The following is a 17,612-nucleotide window of genomic DNA, read 5'->3' on the forward strand; positions in this document are numbered from 1 at the left end:
GACAGCACAGGATGGGAATTAGAACATTCTTGGGAAATACCCCACCTCCTGCTTCCTACAGAAATGTGGGGATGGTGCCATTGATGAGATCTTACTATTACTCACCCTGTCACAGGGGACCATTCACTTGGCTAAAGAATGTGGAAGAGAAAAAAGCTATATTGCCAAGGTATGTTCTGTGATTCCCACAGACCATCTCCTGAGACTGGTTTCAAGGAGCACACTGTGAGCCATTAATATTATTCTTCCTTTTAAACTCTCCAGATAAGACACCAGGTGGTAAGACTGAGGCACCTTTGATCTCAACAGCCTTCAGGTCCTCCTTTCTTCCCTCCCTCATTCCCTCTCTTCTCTCCCCACTTTTTCCCCCTCCTGCTAGCGTTTTCTAAGGGTGACATATGAATCATAATAGAGCGGGCCACGAATGTATTTGCATGTGGCTGACGGTTGGCTTGCAGACAGCCCCAGTCTACACATGCTGAGAGGGCCAGTCGCGGCCGGTGGGGACACTGTGCCCCTGACAAATGGGTATTCCACCATCTGTGGGTGATAAATCAGTCTCCCCAATCCAGGGACATCCAAAGTAGAAGATTTCTCACTAGACCTGAGAATCTTAAGAACAGGAATTGTGACTTACTCCTCTTAGCCCCCACAACATACCACTCGCAGTCAGTCCTTGACAACGCTTGTTGCATAAATGGACACAGTTCAGTATTAGTCCAGGACAGGGTTTAAAATCACATGCTAATTACAGATGACAGAGAGGACTCTGGGAGGCCCTCTACCTCAGGGGCCAGGAGCAAAGCCAAGAGTACCACAGGGTGTGTGCCCCCGTGAACGGGCAGATGGTAAACACACATCTTCAAGTGAGAAAATCCAAGTTGCCATGAACACAAGGTCTCACTGGATGTGGGTGGGTGTGTCCGTCTACGTTATCTGACCTCTGGACCAGGAGCCTCAGGATGAATGGCCACCCTTCCAGCCGGAGATATTTTCTCGCCTTTGAAGTCTTCTGATCCATAGTAAAAACAAAAACGGACTGCAGTTTCCCTTTTCTTTCCTAAGCCCAGACGAAGTGCCTTCCATGTCGTTGGCACTTACTCAAGACACATTTGAATGAATGATTTGGATGTGCAGGCAAGCTGGCAGGGACATCTGTCACAGTGGCCGATGGCCAGCGTGGATTGGCTGGTCCAGCTGGCTGGGCGGGGTTCCTCGTCTTCCCTCCCTGCTCTCCCGGGGCTGGCAGAGCCGGCTACCTTCTAAGATATAGCACAGCTTTTCTTCTGTGTAAGAGATGTTAGAAGACATGTCTCAGGGTGCTTCCTCCCCGTTTCTTGTTAGGCCTTTATCTCCGTTTGCATCAATCTCCTTATCTGAACAGAAGCCCCCCGCTCCCCACCTCCCAATTCCTTGTGGGGTTGTGGGAGGCCTTCGTTTCCCAGTTTCCTCCTGTGGCCGCTTTCTCATCTCCAGTCCCTGAGTTGCTGCTGTTTGAGGCTTCTGCATTGGCGGCCCATTTTTCTGATGGCAGGTTTTTGGCGGGGCTGCCAGCCTCATAAAACAAGGTAATGGTCCTGAGGAAGCAATCACTTTAGCTGTCATTTCACCGCAGTGTCCAAAGAGCCCTGAAAGGACCCAGAGGAACAAAAGGGAAACAACAGTAGCCCCCCTGGCAGCCTGCGGACGGCAGGGAAGGTGACGGCGAACGTTACGAGCGCTCAGAGAGGTCCTGGCGCCTTCACAGGACACCAGGGACCCCGCAGGCGCAATGGCTGGTGGACTATTCAGTCTCCCGGCATTGAAAACCTAACGCAGGAAAGAACTTGATCCCACTGTACAGTTTTGCAGTTTTCTTGAAGGTCAATATTGCACGTGGAATGCCTAATGGGGAACTGCTATCAAAATGGCAGCTAATTACAGGTTAGTGGATAAAACAACACTCTTCTCTGGAGAACTTGTGCACATAGGCTGAAGGATAAAACAGAGCTGAATGGTATTTGATTTCTTTGTGTTTATCCAAGTCACTGGCCCAGGCAGGAAGGTAATATATGAAAAGGGACATTTTTGAAATAGTTGTTTTTGAATTATGCCCATGAAATATACACTCTGCTGTGGGGGACATGTGGGAAAGCTACACTCTGACCGCATGACTAATTTTTAAAGCCTTGCATAGAGAGAATGCCCCCCCAAGAACACAGCTGGGTTATTCCTTCGTGGGCTGAATGTGTCAATTATGAATTGAACTAAAATGAAATTTTCTTCCATTATGGCAAAGGGAATCGAGGAGTGGACGCTGCGGCTAGGGTATTACATAGTAGTTCATACACCAAGTACTATTATTTTATTAACTTTAAGAACATGTTTTACATAAAAACAGGCAACATCAAAAAAGCTCAGTTGATAAATAAACATAATATATCACAGATGATTTCATTCCACATTAACCTACATTTATTAGCTTAAACTGAGAGATTAGGGGAAAAAATTGGATCTCATTCCAGCTTTAATAGTGGATACAAATTGTTTGAAAGTTACTTCATTAAGATTCTGAAAATCAAAGATTAACCTATGCCATCTGATCCATGCAGCCATTGATAAATTCAGTATTTTCAAAGGAAACATTGAATTTTTTTCCCTCGCACCAAATTGAAACCTTTCAGAAACTTGTTAAACACATCAAGTACCTAGCCCATCTTTTTAGTATGCATGAGCAAAATACTATTTAATTTCACACTCAACTAATCCTTTAATAATTTTCTTTCAGCCAGAATGAAAAAGGCTATTATTAATTTCCTAATAAAATAAAAAAAAATAGTTATCAAGGATATGACTCTAACCTTGGACCAGTTTCAATTTCTTTTTATTTTTTCTGAGCATACATCGAAGATTAATGTCAATGGCAAGTGAGAAATTGTCCCTAGAGAAATATTTAAGGTCTTTTTCTTACCACATTCGATTGGACTGGAATGAATTGACATTATAGCATCTTTATCATCACTTTTAAAATCCTACGTTCTCTTAATACCGACGGTGAAGGCTTTTAGAACTATTATTTACTTTAAATTAATAAAGTATATCACAGACAAAAATATACAATTTTACATTTAAGCAACATTAAGGGTCTCATTTCAGTTGACCAAAAAAGAACGTTGAGGCAATTTAGGTATAGTTTAATTATAGAGATCGCTCTTCCTTTAGGGAAAAAGAAGGAATCTAGGTTTCTCACTTGTCTCCAAGGGCAAGATACTGCAAACCTCATGATCAAAACACCTGCCAGTTGAAAGCTCGATCACTGAAAAATGATCACGGCAGCTTCAGTGTTGACGCCCATCAACAATAACATCAAAACCGAAGGGGGAGAAAAGCCCACCCTAACCAGAGGCATTCTAAGCCTCTACATTGAATTTCCTGTTTCCCACCAGTTTACGACCCTTAATGTTACTGGATGGATGGTTGCATATTTGAGATGATTAAAAAATAAAAGACAGGGTTAAAAGCACCTCCTTCTCAGTATGTAATTACACACAAATTAAAGATTCCTTCTGACAGTCCTAGGAACCCCATTTGTTACTGTTTTATGTATAAGCACCATTGAGCCAATTTTAAAGCACATTTGGAGTAATCAAATGTTTAGTGTCTTCAAGTTTTCTTGATTTATTTGCCTTTAAACAAACAAAAGAAAACATGTAAAGTGTGATAATTTATGCTCTTTCACATCTGAATTGACAAAAATGTTAGTTTTGGAAGTGCTTTTAATCACCATTTTTCCCAACAGACATGAATGGCTTCCTGAAACTTGATGATTAAATAAAGAAATCCGTATCTCCAAAAGAAGCATTTATCTGACCCTCTCTCACCACATGCAAAGTAAGGGTCAGTCTGAGAGGATTTTTCCCAAACTCCTAATGGAAATGGCAGACAACACGCAGGAAAGGCTAACCTTTGAAATGACCAACTTCAAGTTTCTTAAAGATCTTTGGACAAAAAAAAGAAAAGAAAAGAAAAGAAAAAGTCATGTAGCAGTTTAAAAAATTAACAATTTACAAATTATAGAAAAGATATGCTATCTACAGTATACGCCAGGTGACTCACTCATGTTTTTTTTCAAACCCACATCCAAATGAATCATTACACTGAAACTACCACCTTGGATCTTGGTGCTTTCCACAGTTCCGCAATTACGGTGAAGAAGGGGACACACCAAATTTGTTGTGCTGCTGCCCTTTTCTAGGGAGAATTGGGCAGAAAAGAGAAGGAAGTGAACCTTCACACTCTTTGGTACAGACCCTATATAGCAAACTTCAGCCCGGGGCACCTTTTTATGGTCAAATTAAAAACCTTTGAAAACAGAAGTTTATCATGGAAATGCTGACAGATCCTTACCCTGAGAAGGGCTGGCAGGCAACACAATAACATTAGGAAAGCTGTCCCTCAAGCACAATTGCACCTCAGCGCAGGGAACAGAGCTGTCTAATGGGCGCCGTTGGCCGGCAAACAATGGTGATTTAATGTGCACGGGCCTTGGTCATACGGTAGCTCCATGACCCTCTAAGCTAAACCAATTTTTCTTCTCTTCTTTTTTTTTTTTTCCAACTGAAATATGCCTCAAAGGGTAAAGGATTGCAATTTTAGCCTTCATTCATGGATATATTGCTTTCTTTCAACAATATCTGACGGGCCTGTTAACCACCACCCATGAGGGTGCTGAGCATTGCAGGAGGGGCTCACTGAATACAAAACACCAAGTGTTTTCAGCAGTTTATTTGTATTTTGTTTTCTCTGCTTATTTTTATATGCACCATGTGTAAGTTAGATGAGGGCTACGGTAAAAATTTTTTCAGTGACTGAAACCTTAGTTTTCCTTCTAATGATGTGGAGCAAATCACATATTCATCGATTATGACGAAGAAAATGATTTCTGCTACAATGTCGAGAAAAAAATGTGTTCATCAATAAGAACAGTTCTCATCTACAGAGATGATTTACACGATGCAAGTCATGAAGGAGTTCTTCTTTAGTAAGTCTACTCTCCAACTGAAATGATGAATCTAAAAATTCCCTTGAAAATACCATCTGGTTGGTCATGTATCAATAAAGGAAAGACAGTCCCCATCACCAGGCCACCACCATAAGAGCTATATTAAATACTTAGAAAAAAAAATATGGAAACACTGTGGCAATGATGAAATCGATAATTACAGAGATACACTGCCATAATGGTACATAATTTATTCTATGATAAAGTGAAATAAAAAATAAGATCAATTTGGTTATAGAAATTCCTTAAAGAACACCACCACTTAATTATTTCAAACTTGAACTATCCCAAGAATGTTGTGAAAAAAATTAGAAAGCACTGGCTAAAAAGCAGAGCAGTCTGGATACACCAATGTAATCAGCATGCCTTGTGCTTGTCTGTTAACCCTCTGAGTACATCTCTGACATTCAGAATCTCAATAGCTTCATGCTGAAGATTGCATTCCATCTGATTACTCAATATTTCTACTTGACAGGTCACATTCCACTGTTTATTCAGCACAGATCACTCAAATTTTACAGCGATATGATACGCTGGGATCCCCATGCTGAATGCCCCTCTGCGGTATGCTGGGAAACACTCCCCAGCTTTACAGGGTCCGCGGTCCCCCTAGACTCGGATGGAAAAAGGCCTGAGCCGTGCACTAGAAGTTCGGTACATAGATGCTGTAGCAATGTACGTAATGCCCACAGGAAAGACAGTAATTCGGCGAAAAGAAAGGAAAGTGACAAGCTACTGGCAGGTAGGTCTCTGCCCATAGGATTCTTTGTAGACACACATTTAAAGTTGAGACCAAGCGACAGAGCCACTCCTTAGTCTTAGAACAGTGCTTTGCTTTGTAGTTCTAGAGAAAGCAGTAATTTCTGACTGGTTTAAGGTGTTTTACCAACATGAAATCTACCTACACACCAACCCCCTTCTTGGTGTTCTGCCCTCCCCCTCCCGCCAAAAAACCCAGCTGATTTGTGCTACTTTATGATGTTATGTGCTACCATTACAGAACTCTCTGAAACGAGGAAACCTCTCAATAAATGATCTACTGTTTACATGTCAGGACAACACAGACCAAAAGGACAAACCAAAATGCGGAAGAGCAAAAAAACCACAAAAAAAAAAAAACAAAAAACCAGGGAAACTCTGTTGCAAAAGCCATGAGATGTTGGGATTTTTAAAATGTATACTGATAGAGACCAAAGTTTATGAGTTGAAGAGTGAAAAACAGTGAATAAAGACCAACGTGTATTCAAAAATAAAGACCTGACTATACAAATTTGAAGACTGTCAGATACCTAAGTATATTTAAAACAGGGACAGTGAGTGCTGTTCGGCTGTCCAGATGCAAATTTCATGAGACATCACTCACTGGTTGTCTCCTGGGTCAGAGAACTGAGCAAACCTTAGCAGGACATTTGAGTCGGACCCTGCCTCCAAGACGCCATGACCAGCCTCTTCTCTAAGCCCCGCAGGGCACACTGGAGGCGACAGGCCCTCTTTCTGAAATGGGACACATTCCAGAAGAAATTCACTGGGGATTCAGAACTAGGCAGAAAGGTCTGGTAACAGGAGTGAAAACACGGGTCTCAGACAGGACTTGGCCCAAAGGGAGAAAAACAATGTGTCTCTCTGGACAGCTAAAGGCAGTTGTATCAAAAGGTCATCTTAGGGAACAGAAGTTTTATTCTCAGGGGCATCTTCTAGGTCTTCCATCCTGTTCTTCCTGGGAGGTTGTACATAAGTAATCTAAAGGTGCACATGTAATTCTCTTACCAATGGTTTATTTCCTTAAAACCCATTTTTAGAACATTCTGGAGTGTGCCTTCCCTTGCGCTTTCTCCTCGGCCACCTTGCAAAGCACTTGCCTCTTCCCTGTGCCCCAGCACCCCTCTGTACTCTATATGGATTTCACACTGAAGACTGCAGTGCACAAAAAGCAGGTGAGAAAGGGAACAGGATCTTGTTTCCTCTTTCTGTTTGAAATCCCAGCCCTATAGAGCACCTGGCAATTTATTGCTCTTTTCCCCCAGTTGTTGTTGTTGTTGTTGTTGTTGTTTTCTATAGATGTCTCATACTGAGCAGGCAGACCCTCACTCACCATGCACAAGACAAAGTATGGTGACTTCCGAGGGTCTGCGCTGTCACTAGCAGCAACTGATGTGGAAGCAGCATTTCTGGGGCGTCGTCAGCCCATCTTCATGTGGAGGCGACGTGGGGGAGGGGGCGCCAGCTCTTTCCTGGGTCAGGCTGTCGGCCACAGACCCAGTCGCCTCCACTCAGGATGCAGGACTTGCAACCGTGGACAGTCATACCTCTAGGGAAAAAAGTCCCTTTCAAAATGGGATTGTGAAGAAGAAAGAGAGGTCTTATGTCTAAGTTATAAGCCTGCTATATTCTAAACCCACAAAAAAACAACAAGCAAGCTATCGTTCTAGAGGTCCTTCTTGTCTGGACATCTCAGCATCTAAGAACATCCTTGATCTGCAGCAAAATCAAGAAGCGTGTGCGTATACATCCAAAGGCCTGAAAATTCCCCAGGGGTTCTCCATAAAATCCTATGCACTCAGAGGGTTAACGTGCGATATTACAATACTGCAGATCCTAGTTTGACTGACGAACACATTCATTGCTTCTATGTTTAAAAAAGTTGCAAATTAGCCTTAACCCTTTGAGGACCCTATTAGCAGCAAGTTGCCATCTTCGCAAACACCATGTGGTCATCTCGTTCAGCAAAGAGAAATCACTACAAAGATACCAGAAAACACACTTTCTGTTCTGCCATTCAAGCACTGAGTGCTAGATAGATCAGATGAAACTGTTTCACATAAATTTGGAAAACAACCTCAGAGTCTCAAAGGGTTAAGCTAGGACTTCGAGTAAAAGGGTCTTATTAAAAGGGCGAGTTTGGGGAGCGAACAGTCTCGGATGAGCTCGGGGAGTAGTCTTCTGATTCCGAGTTGAGTTCAGGCGGAGCTGGCTGGGCCTTGTACCGGCTCCTCACATCCTGGTTGCGTCTTCGTCGGAAAACCTGCCTCTCCTTATCAAGAGCGGTGGTCTAGCAGGGGCATAAAATGAGAAAGAGGACAATTAGGCTGAAGGAAATGGCGAAAGGAACACTTTTGGGAACTTTCTGAGGTCCGAAACATGGGCTGGCCAACTGAACTGTCCATTTCTGGCTCACTTGTGTTGACAACAGTCACCACAGTTGCGGAGCTCTCTGCTCCCTCCCAGGGCAGCTCTTAGGAGCACCTGGTCATGACCTCAGGAGACACAGGCAGGATGGATGATGTGATGGGTTCAACCTCTCCCCAGCCCTCCCCGGCCTTCCCCAAGCTCCACATCTATTCCCCTCGGTCGCTCCCAGGCGAGCTAGAGAGCCCCCAGTGAACAGGAGCCCCAGGCCCGTGTGTCTGACACGTGAGGACGCCAGGCGTGCCTCATTCATCAACATCCAGCTCCAGGCGGCTGTACAATAAAGATGAGAGGTGATGAAGTCGTCAGACATGGAAACAGAGCTACAAGCTCATCCCGTTCTTTTAGCACCTCCTCATTTGAAATGATCTTATTATCTGTTGATGAGGGAGGGTGGCCACATCTCTGGGAAGGACTGCTGTAACTTGAATGGAACCAGTGCCCTGAAATTGGAGACTGCTTTGACTGCAAGTAAACCAAACGGAAAGCCTCCCCTGGATTTAACTTTACAAAGTTCATTTTCATTGTAGTATGTGGTAATTTATGAAACAGAGATTCAATTATGTGGGTATTCCAACTCCGGGATCTCTCTGCCTCTTTTCCTGATGAAACCTCAGATCATCTCCAGGATGTGCTACCCAGCCGTGGCTCTGGAAGTTATTATGACATCAGAATTGGGAACGGCATGACTTCATTACAGATTTAATGGGTGTGGGGAGGAACGGGGTCATTACGGAGAAACCTTACACAGAGCGAAGAGTAGGTACAAAGCCTGAAGAAAAATATAGAACACATATAAAAGTTGAAGGCGTCCTTGTTTGAAAGTCTCTCTTTAAAAGGATGTAGCCTGGAGGTTATTCTGCTTTTAAGAGATTACTTTTCCTCTGTAGGGATATATACCACCATTTTTCCTCTTGAAAATTTACTGTTAGCTTCTTCAAAGAACAGAGATAAATTTATAGCCAGCCTGGTTCTGAGAACAAAGTGAAAACCAAGCCCCTCATACAATTGCAGTATAGCATTAGAGCAATCTTAGATCTAAAATGGGGCAATCAAAGTTCCAAAATGAAGTAATAAAGAGAAAAAGAGTGCCAGAGTATAGGACCAGTACAGTAAATGGCTTTGTTAGGGTGAACTGCTCTGCTTTAAAAACTATCCACAGACTGAAGAACAGCGTTACAAATCAACGAGGAAGATAAACTTTATTAATTTACTTCTCGTTTCACTAGATTGTTAATACAATGATTCAATAACCGGCTTGTGGAAATGTCTACCTTTGATTCTTCTACTTGCAGAATTTTTTTAAGGACACACACACACACACACACACACACACACAGAGTTCCTGGTCTTCTACCCTCTGATTTTATGGTATTTTCAGCATCATAAACCCAAATTCCTAACTTTATTTAAACCATTGTAAAGTTACGACACATGGTATTTTGCTTTCAAAGCAAACTGAAAATGTTCTGTGTGCGTAGAGTTGAATGTTTGTAAAAAAACAGACGTCTATTTAGTCTGACTTACATAAAAACCATTCTGTAGTTAATCCAAGAGTAATATAAACTCTCCTCTTGGTCATAAAAAATATTTCTATTTCTACCTTCTTGAGGAAAAAAAAAGTCATTGGCATTGGACGCAATACTAAGTAGTGGACTGAGGCTTTCCGATGTGGGGGAAAAAAGCACACCCAGATTGTCATCAGGAATTGTGACTCTGCTCTGTCCATCACTGGCTATGGGAACTATTTACTCGGTTCTCAGTTAAATAAGGAACAGGAATAATCCCTTCCCGCTGTCCTCGAGTTGCTGTAGGTAAACATGGATGTGCAAATGCTTTTTAAATGGCTGAGATGCTCAGAAATGGAAGGCCTTGGTGGTTGCTTGTTTTTTTGTTTTTTCCCCCTTCATAGTTGGATGGAAGAGACAGTTTTAAAATTAAATAACTGCAGATCAGAGGAAAACATGCAAAACAAAGCTCACATCAGAACTTAGCGCACCCTCCCTCCCTCCTTCCTCTCCTTGGCACTTTCTCCATGTTTACTGCATCTCCTCATAATCTACGCAATCCCTTCAAGTCATGCTCTTGGCTGCAGCCACTGAAATGGGCCATTTCCCCATAAATTCTGCAAGACAGCTAATGCGGGGGCTGGTGGCACTCAATGCTGAGTCCATGCTTGGGTGGTTCCATTCCCCTGCTTTTCACTTCTATTTCTCCAGATCCTCTTAAGGGCAACCACATCCTCTCCCTGACTCGTCCTTCTTCTTGAACAACACTTGCCCTGACCCCTTGGACCAGTCAGTTCTCACCACTCCTGGCACTTCCTCTAGTTAGCAGCTTTCTAAATGTTTGCCGCCTCAGTGGGTGAACCCTGGTGTTCCAATCTCCCTCGCTTTCAGCTGTGCCACTAAACAGTAATTTCAGAGCAGTTATTTTTGGAAATAGATCATGTCATGATCCTATGTCATGGAATATAAGGGTGTGAAGGTTGTTTCAGTTGGATTTATAGACTCTTAGAATTGTAACAGAATTTATCAAGCATTCTTTGTCCAATGCTCTGTCTTTATAAACAGGGAAACTGAGGCCCAGGCATGTGGAGAGACTTGCCCGAATAGCACTGCTCATCAGGAAGAGAACTCAGTTCTCCTCCTGCAGAAGGCCTGAGAATTTTTCCTCCATTTACTCTGACGTCTACTGAAACAATAAAATGCAGCTACCACATGCCAGTAGCTCACTCCTTTGTTCCAACCAGAGTGAGCTGGGGAGAAGACACTGGCCACAGGCAGCATCGAATGCCCAAAGACCAGGGCTTTCCCATGCCGATGGCCCGAGAACCCCTCTCTTTCAGGGAGAGCAAGCCAGGGTCCACTGCATGTATAATCCCATTCTGGGTCTGCTAACTCCAAGGGAGGCCCAAGTCTGATGACAGAGAGGCAGTTTCCTACCCACCCATGTCCTCCTAATATTCGCAAAGGCTACACAACTAATGACTGAGGTCCCAACCAACTTGCTTTCAAAGAGGCTCCAGAGGGGGTCCCTGTTTATAGGCCTCTCTTCCCTGGGTTCCTGCTCACTCGGCTTTCAGCTCCATGACTGTGGTTCATTTTAAGAATGTCTTCCTTCTCTGTGCTCCAGGAAACCCAGTTTTGCTACCCCTGTGCACCCTGCCTGCACCACAACTGCCCCCAATTCACTGTCTTCTCTGCCACACTGTAGACTCTTTGAGGGGCAGGATCAAGTCTTGGGCATCCCCTCTGTGTTCTCCATAGTTCACAGCACACAACAAATACTCTGCAAACATGGCAGCTTTTGAAATATGGGGAAGTACCACAGAGGTCACATTATTTCCCTCTTGAGCACCCAACCCCCAGTTCATCCTGCACACAGCTGACAGGTCAATTATCCCCAGGTCCAATTTATTTACAATTCCTCGTAAAGCCCAACACCTTGTCCTAACATTCACTATGTGCTCACAGGAAGAACTTCCAGTGTCTCGTTCTTGTAATTACTCAAAATGACCTGCAGACTTATCCTCCATTAGCGGACACTTGGTTTTCTTACACGCCACCCATCCACTCCAGTTACAGTTAACCATACCTCACTTTCCCTTTGGACATGCCCCATTCCTGTACTGTGTGGTTCTGGTGAAGATGACCATAGTCTCATCTTTGAGAATGAGGCAAGGATGGGATGGGCTTAGGACAGGAGCAAGCATGAGCTTACTGCATTCCCTGATACCCACAACTGGTTCAGGATGGGCATCAAACCCAGTTAATAGGATACAAGGAGATTTTCACCAGGACCTCACTTTTATAATGAATCCTCATTTTTGAAGGATAGTAGGCTTGGCATTGCTTCCCACATCCTTGTAACATGTGAAGCTCCAGACTAAAGCCAACATTGGGAGGCAGAGTGGAGAGATGGAAAAAAACCGGGCCCTGACTTCGTGCTGAATCCATCCATCACTGAAGCCAGACCCACCCTGGACCTTCCAGATTAGATGAAATAATAAATTTCTTTTTTGCCTAAGCCAGTTTGGTTTGGGTGTTTGTCACCTGCAATCAAAAAAAGTCTTAACTGATGTGTCTCTGAGCACACTTCAATCCTTCTCGCCCTACATCTTGGTTCAAGGTGCTCACCTATCTGAAATTACTTCTCCTCCTTCCCATCCACTCAAATCTATCTATGTTCCAAGATTTGATCAAATTTCACCTCCTGCATCATACTTTCTCTTTCTAAATTTCTCAGGCAAGTATTATCTTGACCAAACTTTTGGTACATTTTGCACATTTGCCTCCTACTTAACTTTCTGTGAATATGCACCACCCCCCCCCCCCGCCATGAAGCTCCTCGATGGCAGAATCTGAAACTTCTTTGCATTTTCCAGAATGCCTAGGAGACTATGGCACACGTATTAGAGACATATTAAACATTTCTTAATACAGGATTAAACTTTTTCAGATGTGCTTCTGAATAACAAAAAAAAACCCAGAATCCAAAGCAACTGTATAATACCAAAAAAAGAACTTAAAGGGATCACAAGTCAATATTTAAGGATATGATATATGTGACCAAATGGTTGCATCCCATAATATTCTCTTATATATTTATCTATTCAATAACCATTTATCGTGAAATTCTCAGCACAGTAAGCACTGTCATATACCACATTTTAAAAACTTTAATTGTGGCTATAAAATGAACTTGCTTCTAGAGTATGTACAATTCCAATTTTACACTTGAATTCTGTAGTCCCCATTTGTAGTTCAGGACAGATGAATTCAGCAAGGAAATAGAACAATGTGCTATTCCATAATTTTTAAAAAGGTACTGCTATATATATATATATATGTATATATATATATATATATTTTTTTTTTTTTTTCCCCAACTGATCATTTTTATTTCCCCCTAAAAAAGCATTCCAAACATCATTTCTCCTCTGAAGTGCTGCCTTACAAATTTAAATTCTGGGCTCTTTCAATCTTTTCTGAAAGTCTGCTGTCCTCTTTATCAATTACCAAAATTCCCAGTATCAAGAAAATGGGGTCTCTTCTTCCTACTGCCTATCTCTATAAGGGAAGGTCGTCCTCAGGTAGAGCCTCGATGTTCCATTAAAACTTAAGACTTCCGGGGTGCCTGGGTGGCTCAGTGGGTTAGAGCCTCTGCATTCGGCTCGGGTTGTGATCCCAGGGTCCTGGGATTGAGCCCCGCGTCGGGCTCTCTGCTCGGCAGGGAGCCTGCTTCCCTTCCTCTCTCTCTGCCTGCCTCTCTGCCTACTTGTGATCTCTGTCAAATAAATAAAATCTTAAAAAAAAAAATTAAAACTTAAGACTTCCTGGGGCGCCTGGGTGGCTCAGTGGTTAAAGCCTCTGCCTTAGGCTCAGGTCATGATCTCAGGGTCCTGGGATCGAGCCCCGCATCGGGCTCTCTGCTCAGCAGGGAGCCTGCTTCCTCCTCTCTCTCTGACTGCCTCTCTGCCTGCTTGTGATCTCTGTCTGTCAAATAAATAAATAAAATCTTAAAAAAAAAAAAAAAAAACTTAAGACTTCCTAACAGATTCATTATTTTATTAGTTTATTTCGCTCATGGTTTGTAGGTTTGTTAGAGCTGACATGAATGGACTTGCAACAGAATTCCCAAGTGTTTTCTCAGTTAAGTTATCACTTTGTTAAGAACTCGCAAGAGAATCTGAAACCTGCATTATCACATTTTGGTGCTAATTACCACAGGTTAGAAGTGAGCAAGAAATCTCTTGAGATTCTGGAGTTGACCAGTAGGAACCAAATATGTAGCTTTAATCTAGTTACATAAAATATGTACCCAATAAGGACGACTATCCTATGTACTGAGTTACAGCTAAATAATTGTGTACTGGGGGATCCTGGAAATCAGTACGAATAGTTGACCAAATAAAATGGTAAGGAGGAACTAATATAAACCTGTCCTACACAGAAGAAACCGTATATCCCTACCTGAGACTGTAAGCCCTTGGTTCTCACAGCGTTCTTAGGAGCTGTAGATCAAGTGTGAAAACTGAGGAATGGTAAAATCATGCCCGTTACTTGGCAACTCAGGTGGCTGCACACACAATAGTTGGAAATCTTAAGAGAAATTAACCATCAGGTTTTGGTGCCTGCCGTGATAACTGGCACGCACGAATGAAAGACAGCCCTTGCTTAATACTGAGGAAATACATTCCGACAATAGAGACATCTAATGACATCAGTCAGTGGCCTCTTGTATTACCATGAAACGATACTATCCTCCACAGGGTACTTAGATATTTTAAATCTTTATCTCTGATGTTACATTTGGAAATCAGCATAAATATGGAGGACATATCCATCTACATATCTATGCGATGTTGAAGGGGAAAAACAGAGCATGCGGGAGGAAAGTCAGGAATGAATCAAGAATATGAACGAGAACATCAGCTTTGTTTCTGCCCGTCTGCAACGCCTCCATGTCTGCTGTGTTTGTCTCGTCTGGTTGGCGTTGGCTTAATCCCCTTGGAAGCAGCAGTAGGGGTAAGTCAGGAGAACTAGCTTTTTGTCCTAGCTCAGCTGATGATGTGTCCTTGGACATGTTTCTCAAGCACACTGAGCCCCAGTTCCCTGGTCCGTAGACTAAAGGGGAAGTACAGTGCGTGATCCCTAGGGAAACTTTCACCTCCGAAATACTATGAATATGCTTAATATCGCCATCAGTCTACATAATGGATTACATTCCTCTCTTGGCAAACAATAGGCCTTGCAGTCTGTGGATCAAAAATAATTCTGTTCTGCAATGTACGCACAGGGCTTGCAAGAGATGCACCTCATTTAGGTTGTGAGGCAATGTCTTCTGTCATGGCCGTAATTATTGCTTTTAAGTAACTGCATTTTTCTGAGGCAAACATTGACTGCTTTTCCATTTTTGCTTTTATTAATTTATTGCTGGCCATCACAAGTAGTCTTCATTTCGTTAATAAAAGAACATTACTGCGCATTTTGCCTTTTAGCCCATCCATTATTCATACCACCAAGGAGACGGAACTGAGGATACAGCTGTTAGGGCATTAATCTAGGGAACCCTTCCCCTGCTCGCCCTCACTCTGTAAGGACTGAGTTACGAGTTGTTTGCCACTCTGGAAATGTTTTGCCTGCTAGTAAAATTAAACTGCCAAACCAATTGAGATATCCACCCTCCTCATTTTATTTGGCTTACTTTCATGCTTGTTATGATTCTGTTTTGTTTTGCTTTAATACCCTTTTGGGGCCACGCCAGGAACTGCACTGTATCTGGACATTATGACATGGTATTTCCCTGAAGTGAAGACTGTTAAAATGGCAGAAGGACATCTCGTGGAATGAAACCTAGTCAGCTTCTAAGCTACTTTCTAGGTGTCTCTCTTAAAGGTTATTCCTTACTTTCTGGGACGGAGCGGCCCCCATGGTTCTCCACCATCTTCTTAAACACAGGCTCCTCCTGCTGCTCTGTTCTTAATAGAATCCCAAATTGTTCTTGCTCTCTACAATGGGTTTCTGATGGCCTCCCACCAGAGGGTTAAAATTAGAGCCATTTACTGAGCTCAGCCTTCTAGAGGATAAAATTCATGTGCTTCCTCTGCCCTACAGACTAGATTTTTTCATAATGGAAGCTAAACTGACCTGCCATCTTGGTTTTCCTTCATCATCCTAGTAAACTAAAGCACAACCACAACCATAACTAATCTGATGGAAATCTATGAAAATTTAGAATTTACTAAAGCAGGTAAGTTATGGGTAATTCCTTTTTTACAAAAAACTTTTTAGCTTTACTGAAAGTCTTATTCCCAAGCTGCTATAAATGGAATACTGTCCTAGAGCATGTTCTATGTAATTTGATTGTCCACACTTTAATTTACTCCAAATCCTTCAAAAACATGTTTATCCTCAAAAACACGTTTATCCTCAAAATTAAGGTTCTTCTATATTAATGGTCCCTTGATTATACAGTTGAACTGTTTACTCATTAATTTAACAGATATTTATTGAGAGCGCCCTATGTGCCAGGCATTCCAGTAAATGGTAGATACAGATTTCAACAAGCCCACCAGATGGTACCTTTTAACTTGGAAACATTTTCTCCCTAGAATAGGAGTCAAAATTTTTTTTTCTGGGAAGGCCAAACAGTTAATACTCTAGCCTTTGCAGGACATACAATTCTTTAACCCAACGGCTCAACTCTGCCACTGTCTGGGAAAAACAGCCTTAGGCAATTTATAAATGAATGAGTGTGGCTGTGTTCCAATAAAATTTTCTTCACAAAAACAGGCAGCGGGCTCGACTTGGCCCATTGACTATAGTTTGCCAATCTCCGCCCTAGAAGGTTACATTTAAAACTTATACTTCCCTAGGATTTTTGGAAGAGACTACCTTAAGTAAAATTAATGCCATAAATCCTCATGAATCCTGTAAGTTACTCAGCAGTTTCTCCCAATCTGAGCATCAAGAAATTCATGTTCAAGTTTCATCACAAATGCTTCTACCTGCAGTAAGATCCGCTTGCTCAGGAAAATCTGTCTGCTGTGTGGAGTGGCTGGTTTTCTCATGGAAGTGAGGGAGACCCTGTGAGGGAAGCCATCTTTTCTGAGCACCTCCTTTGGGCTGGGGTCTGTGAAAGCTCGTTGGCACAGGCAGCTCATTTAATCCTCACCACAGATTTGGGAGGTCAGTAATACTCTTCTCGTGCATATAGATGAGGAAATATATATATTTCCTCATCTCTCATATAGATGAGAATCAGAGAAAACCATGTAACTTGCCTAAGGTCACATGGTGGAAAGAACCATGAGCTTCCTGGACAGGAACCTGGGCTTCCTGACAGCAAAGTCGCCTACTCTCCTCGCACTGTGCTGCCAATCTTGGCCCTACTTCATTTCACTTCACTTTCTAAGACTTTCTGATTTATGTATCATGTGGCTCACACGGATTCGAGAATCGTCTAACTTCAGCAGGTCGACATTTACCCTCTTTCTGGATAAAAAACAGTCTGTCAAAACTTATGATTAAGTTCCTCATGACTACCCTTTCCTACATGCATACACCTAATAAAATCTGTAGTATATCAGTGACCATCACTGAGGAACGTTCGGAGTCAAAGTATGGCATGAATAAATACACAGATGAGGGCAGATTTTTTTTTCCTTTAAATCAAAAAGAGGAAAAGAGATTCCTAAGCAAGGTCAAAAATAAATAGGATACCACCAAATTTCCGATCGATACCAAATCACTGAGGATGTCAGGAGAGGTATAAAAATCTCACTTTGGTTCAGAGCCAATCAGTAGGTCTTGGAATGCCACGGCCACTGCTCATTTCAATAACAAGAAAGTGACATTTTTAAAAGACAGAGAGATGTGGA

The 17,612-nt window shown here is 42.5% G+C and overlaps 1 protein-coding gene across 4 annotated transcripts in view; it reads right to left on the bottom strand.

Annotated features, from left to right (window-relative positions):
• Positions 1–2,311: 2,311 nt before the first annotated feature.
• Positions 2,312–17,612, bottom strand: part of DCLK1 (doublecortin like kinase 1) — a 353,945-nt gene continuing 338,644 nt past the window's right edge. For all 4 annotated transcript variants that reach the window (XM_047723162.1, XM_047723164.1, XM_047723163.1 and 1 more), the window contains one exon: positions 2,312–8,090. In XM_047723162.1, the coding sequence (XP_047579118.1) occupies positions 7,926–8,090 (165 nt within the window). In that variant the 3' untranslated portion in view covers positions 2,312–7,925. The remainder of the gene's footprint in view (positions 8,091–17,612) is intronic.

The sequence above is a fragment of the Lutra lutra genome, chromosome 3 (genome assembly GCF_902655055.1).
Source record: "Lutra lutra chromosome 3, mLutLut1.2, whole genome shotgun sequence".
Classification (NCBI taxonomy): domain Eukaryota; kingdom Metazoa; phylum Chordata; class Mammalia; order Carnivora; family Mustelidae; genus Lutra; species Lutra lutra.